The 6000-nt window shown below is 24.9% G+C and overlaps 3 protein-coding genes across 3 annotated transcripts; all 3 read right to left on the reverse strand.

Moving 5' to 3' along the window:
- Positions 1–322: 322 nt before the first annotated feature.
- T552_01842 (hypothetical protein) lies at positions 323–1882 on the reverse strand. The gene is made up of 5 exons (XM_018370407.1): positions 1520–1882; positions 1357–1472; positions 627–1317; positions 498–582; positions 323–445 (listed from the first exon to the last, which is right to left on the reverse strand). The coding sequence occupies exons 1-5, from the start codon at positions 1834–1836 to the stop codon at positions 368–370; spliced, it is 1287 nt and encodes a 428-aa protein (XP_018226124.1). The 5' UTR covers positions 1837–1882; the 3' UTR covers positions 323–367.
- Positions 1883–2518: 636 nt separating this feature from the next.
- On the reverse strand, positions 2519–3552 carry T552_01843 (hypothetical protein; the record flags this gene model as incomplete). The annotated part of the gene is made up of 5 exons (XM_018370408.1): positions 3437–3552; positions 3351–3390; positions 3161–3309; positions 2999–3117; positions 2519–2950 (listed from the first exon to the last, which is right to left on the reverse strand). Exons 1-5 carry the CDS (start codon positions 3504–3506, stop codon positions 2519–2521), a joined length of 810 nt encoding a protein of 269 aa, XP_018226125.1. The 5' UTR covers positions 3507–3552.
- Positions 3553–5063: 1511 nt separating this feature from the next.
- On the reverse strand, positions 5064–5744 carry T552_01844 (hypothetical protein; the record flags this gene model as incomplete). The annotated part of the gene is made up of 5 exons (XM_018370409.1): positions 5064–5125; positions 5165–5224; positions 5272–5461; positions 5502–5580; positions 5626–5744. The coding sequence occupies 5 exons, from the start codon at positions 5742–5744 to the stop codon at positions 5064–5066; spliced, it is 510 nt and encodes a 169-aa protein (XP_018226126.1).
- Positions 5745–6000: the final 256 nt, after the last annotated feature.

The raw sequence follows: 6000 nt of genomic DNA on the forward strand, positions 1-6000 counted from the left end.
TAAGCTAAACTTTATTTATATTAACAATTTATTAGTAATCTTTACACGTTACTACTAAAAAACTTTTAATTTCTAGACTTTTCCTAAATTAAAAAAAAAAAAACGGATAACCTTAAAAATATTAAAAAAAAAAAGATCATTTAGATAATCTTTAAGTTTTACGTAAATCTAGTACCGGTAAGTTTTTATACAATATAATTTAATGCTATATTTTTTCTATGAATAAATAAAAATAATAATTGAATATTTCTTAAATGTTTATAAATATAATATATAAATGTATATAAAAATTAGATAGAAGATCTTAGGGGGAAATTTTATTCTTTTAAGTCAATATGCAATTTGAATACTCAGAGATATATTTTTTTTAGCGAAAAAGACCTTTCCTCCACATAGGAAGTTCGTTTGTTTTAGCATAAGCAACACCGCATGGGTTGCATAATGTCTAATGATAAAATAAAAGTTATAATCATATGGGTTTGAAAAATGGTATTTACCTTATTACCAGAAGGTCCTCGACGTACGGCCCATGTACCGGTACCAGAACAATGACAATAGGAGCATCTCCAGCGTGTACGCTCACTTTGCAAATAAATCAATAAAAACATTATTTAAGATAAACTTACTAATCAGATAATGTTTGCGCACCACTGACACCAGCTGGTATTCCATGTTCTATAGATGTTCCTCTGCCTGTTGGACTTATACTTCTTCCCCTTTTGTCACGCCCACTTTTTCGTTCAGCGAAGCTAGAAATAGTTCCTATATTAAATCTAGATGCCTCTCTTCTAGTCCGTCGAACTTGTCGTTCACGGTCACCGTCTCTTTTCTCTATTTCTTCTCTACTAAGAATTTCAATATGAGGTGCCCAACTAGCACCAAGAGTTTCTTGTTCAACTCGAATACCTGCTTCTGCACCATATGCAGCATCATTATCTAATTCAAATGGTAAACCGCCTTCACATGCTTCCTTTTTTAGTCTAAAGAGATGTTCATGAATTGCATGTGCAATAGCTGGATAAAATTCTCCTCCCAATCCTAAATCAGCACATACCTGATTAGCAAAGACTTCAGGTGTAAGAGAACCTGATAAATCCCATTCAAATTTGTCCGTCAAGAGATGTCTAGATAAATGTAAAGATAAGTTTACTATGACTCTTAAATCGTTGTTTTCAGGTAAAGATATTTCTGCAACGGGCGCATATTCTTCAATTTGCGTTCGTATTGCAGAGGAAATTTGCGGTGCAAAAACTGAAGCAGGTATATCTAAATCTGCACACATTACTTGTGCAAAAAGATCAGGAGTTATTAGTTCTTCTATTTAAATTAATAATTTTCTTTTAAGAAAAAACATACCATTCATATTCCATGTAAAAACATCTTTTAATCTATAATTGTCCAACTCAAGATCCAGCCTAATTGGGATCAATACTTCTTCATTTTCTGCAGCAAACTTCATTTGATCATCTGATCTATTTCGTTGTTAAATATATTATTAATTTATGTTTTTTTTACTAACCTATACATATGTCTTGTTTTAACTGCAGGTTTCCGCTTAACAACGCTATCAGGAGGCGGCCCATTAACAAGACCCCTATTATCTCCACTATCATCTATATCTGCTGTATACGTTTCATGTCCATTTTCTGCAATTTGATCCCAATCATCATCGTCTTTTTCTGCATAAGATATTACACTACCGCGAGAAGAAAGTCTTCCTGTGCTTCTAGCACCAGGTTGGCCTTGAACTGGTATAATGAGAGATGTATTTCCTGTCCTTATACGAGATGCATATGTTGTTATCACGCCAAAAACCGGTTGGGTGGGTTTTAACATTTTAATAGAAAAAACTAATGAATAGGTTAACTAATTAATCTTATATGTATATTCCTAGTAATTTGAGTAATTAAATAATCTGATACATCAATTAATAAAGAAATTTATTTAAATATTATTTTTTTAAGACTTAGGAGCTCGATTATTCCATTTTCAAAAAAAGTTCAATAAATGTTATAATATTTATACAAATACTTATTTTATTACATATTTATATTCTATTTTAAAAACAAAACACTTTGATGTATAGTTAAGATAAATTTTATAGAAATTATCTAATTAATATATATAAATTTATGAAATATCATTGATTTTTTTACATAAAACATTAGATTTTTTAATATTTTTTTAGAAGTTTGTAGGGATAAGCTAAAATATTAAAAAAATCGATATATCTATATTTAATAATTAATTTATATCTTAAGCGTTTGTAGACATGTCTAAACGATATCTAATAAATCATTATTTATATATAATATAAAATTCTTTGAAACTTAGATATCATTAAAATTTTATGTAAAAAACATGTATTGAATGCTTAAAATATTTACATGTGCTTTAATGATATATATCATAAAATATGTTTCTTTTTATATTACACGTTCTAGTTATTTCTATTTTCTTACTTATTAAAAGGTTTATTATTATTATTATATACATTAAAAAGATAATCCTATAAATGTCATAAATATTCGTTATCATTTTTATCTTTTTCTTCATTGTCATTTTTTTCATCTAATAGATTTTCTTTTTCAGAATCTACTTTTCCTAGAAATTTTCTTAGCCAAGACATTCGCGGCCCTGATTTACTTCTTTCAGAAATTTTAAAGCCATATATCTTTGGTTGATAAATATTAAAAGACTTGCGTGAAATGGATGGTTTATATTCAGGATATGTTTGAAAGAATAGATGAGGAAAGGTTGTCCCAAAAAATGCGCCATCAATATTTTGAAATCTAGAATTTGGTGGAACATAAATATCTAAACAATTAGGACAAAATAATTTAACGGTTTCTAAGCCAGGAAGATCAGATCGTCCACAAGGTACAACTGAGGTAGAATTACAGTATACTCTTGGGCAATGACCAAAATGTCCCATTTCAAACTTTTCTGCCTAAATAATTTTAAATTAATTTTATTTTTAAAATCAAAAATATCATGCCATTGCATGTAAACCAGCTCTAGATACTATGTATCTTTGATGAATAAGTCCGTATAAAAGTTCAGCACTGCTTTCTATTATATTTTGATCAGGTGCTCGCATATGTTCATCAGTATTTTCTATAAAAAAATTATCATAATAATTATAATATTATTGAAATACCCGAATCTACATCTAGTATCATTTCGAGAGCTTCTTTATAAAACGGAATAAGAGTATTAAGACCCGTCAAATTAAAATTATCTTCAATAAATTCTTCTGAAACTTCCGCAAAATAATCATGGCCTACATGAGAGCACCACCATGATATCCTTATAAATTAATATGAAAAGGCAATGGTTTCATGAATTACCAAGTCATTGCTTCAGAATCATTTGTTGATAAAGAATCTTCTAAATATGATCAGTCAAAAAATTAAAAACATTACTTTCAGCAAACCATAAAAAGCATTTACTTCCGGAGTATCAAAATTTGATTCTTCACTTCCTTCTACTAAATGATTATCCATTGTATTGTTTATTTTTGATATATTATTTATTTTTCATTAGTTTTATTTTTAAATTGTATTTTAAAAATTACGCTTAAAATATAAAATAATTATAATAGAAAAAAATAATAAAAAGTATTTTTTACAAATTAAATACTAAGTTTTCTTTTTCTATAATTAATAATATATAAAAACATTTATAAGGAAGTAATTATTTTTTTTTGTTATTTTATTTAGCTTAATGTTTTATGTTTTAATTATTAAATGAATAACATATATATTAAATTATATACTTATTATTTTTGTTTAATTATATTATTAGGAAAAAAACTGTTATTAGAAATTATAATCTTTAACTAAAATTAAGATTAAAGTTTATTAAAAAATATTTCTTAAATAATATTTTAAAAATTAAAAATAACAAATTAAAAATAATAAAAAATAATAAAAAATATATAATTTTATTAGAATTATATTAAGTTTTTAATTTTTTTAAATTAATTAAAAATCTTCCTATATATTTATAGATTTAAGTTTTATTATACTAATAAAAAATTAATAGATTTAAACTTGAAAAAATATTGCATGATTTTTATATAATATTTATTTAACTAATAATTTGATATTTTAAATAATTTATTATAATTCTTTTTTTTTAAAATATAAAAATATTAGATTCAAAATATATTAATTTATAATAAAAGTAATATCTACCTTTATTAATAATTTTTTAAAACTATTAACCAAATCATGTTTATAATATTTTTATTTAGTAATAGACTTTTTTAGCACTAATCTTTGTAATTTTCTTGATATAAAAAAATATCATTTTAAGATTTAAACATATATAATATATTTTAAAAAAATATAAAATTGTTAAATAACTAAAAAATCTTATAAAACTAAAGACATTGAAGATATCCCAATAAATTTTCATAAAAAAGTTTATTTTTAAAATTTATACATCAATAACTAATTTTAAATAATTATAAAAAAGTCTATTATTATAAAAATTAATATATAATAAAAACATTTTCAACTTATAAACATTAATTATCTTAATTTTAGATAATATAATTATATTAAATTTTTATTAACTCATCCGCTAATATCCACATCCTGATCTATGTTTTGAATTAAAGACATTATAGCACGAGAAACACATCAAGTTTCCTAGAACCATCTGATGCAAATTTCGAAATAATTGCATCTTATTTTCTTATAGAGATCGCATAATTAAAAAAGATCGAAGTGACTAAAAAATTAAAAAAAAATAGATATATTTTAAATTTATATCTGTTGAAAACATTTCTAAGAAATAATATTTTCAAAATTTTTCTCGTCAAGCTCAAGATTTTGGAAAATATCAGGTGGAAAATTAGAAAATAAAGTTTCTTGAATAAATTTATTTTGTAGCAAATTAATAACTTCAGATGAAGTCAATATATCCGATAAAATAAATGACTTTTTAGAAAAATCATCAGGAATATGAACGTTTAATAAAAATGATTTTAAAGATAAAAAATATTCAGATAATGAAAAACGATTTTTACATGTAATAGTAGGCGACGTATTTCGTTAATTTGTCTCCGTATTTTCTTTTTCAGACTCTAAAGATACAGCTTTAACACATTTATCATCTACAAAATTCAAAAAATATTATGATTTAAATAACTTACATTCATTATTAAAAAATTGTGTCTCGCTCACTTTCGAATCTTTATCATATTTATTAGATTCTAATGCAATCCTTTATTAGATAAATAAAAACTCTTTTTTTATATACCACCAACTACGGGATTTTTAATTGCTTCGTTAATTTTGTTAACATAATATTCGTCTTTATCACTATTAAGATCTTGCATCCAAAAAAAAAAAATCTGGAAAGATGATTTAAAATGAAGTGCAAAAACTCTTCCATTTGGCGAATCTTTTACACATGAAAACTCTGCTTCACCTGGAAAAATAATAAGGTCCTAAATTAATTATTATTGTTTTTTTTTTTTTTTTGAAAACTTCTTCAATTATATCAGTTGTCCTATCTTTCCAATAAAAATGAAGGAGGCCATCATTCTCAGTTCTTAAAAATATCATTCTACATGAATAAGAATGACCTTTATAACAAAATAGAAACATTTACCCTTTTCTGGTGTCAGGTTTTACTATGTTAGTAGTGCCATCTCGAATCATTTTTCCTGCCTTAAACTTAATATGTTCTTTTTTGAGATCTTTACTGTTTTCTGAAAAGGAAGTAGTCATTGATAATATTTTTTATATAAAGAGCAAGTCTAATATGAGTATATGACTTTTACAAAGAATTACGCTTGGATTCCATAACCATCTAAATTTAGGCTTAGGATAAGGGTCAGATTTAGGATTAGTGCAAAAGCTTATCCTTAACTTTATCACTACGGTGTGATAAAGTTGCTTCTTACTGCGTGTATTTGTCCTTTGCCTGACGTTTATTCTGGCGACTGGATATTGCTTATCTATTTCTATATGATATATAATTGAT

This window comes from Pneumocystis carinii, assembly GCF_001477545.1.
Source record: "Pneumocystis carinii B80 chromosome Unknown supercont1.7, whole genome shotgun sequence".
Lineage (NCBI taxonomy): Eukaryota > Fungi > Ascomycota > Pneumocystomycetes > Pneumocystales > Pneumocystaceae > Pneumocystis > Pneumocystis carinii.

Coding starts and splice junctions, on each gene's coding strand:
- T552_01842 (XM_018370407.1), bottom strand. CDS start 1,836: ATGTTAAAACCCACCCAACCGGTTTTTGGCGTGATAACAACATATGCA. Junction 1,318..1,356: donor TTTTACATGGAATATGAATG/GTATGTTTTTTC, acceptor TAATTTAAATAG/AAGAACTAATAACTCCTGAT. Junction 583..626: donor GCGCAAACATTATCTGATTA/GTAAGTTTATCT, acceptor TTATTTGCAAAG/TGAGCGTACACGCTGGAGAT.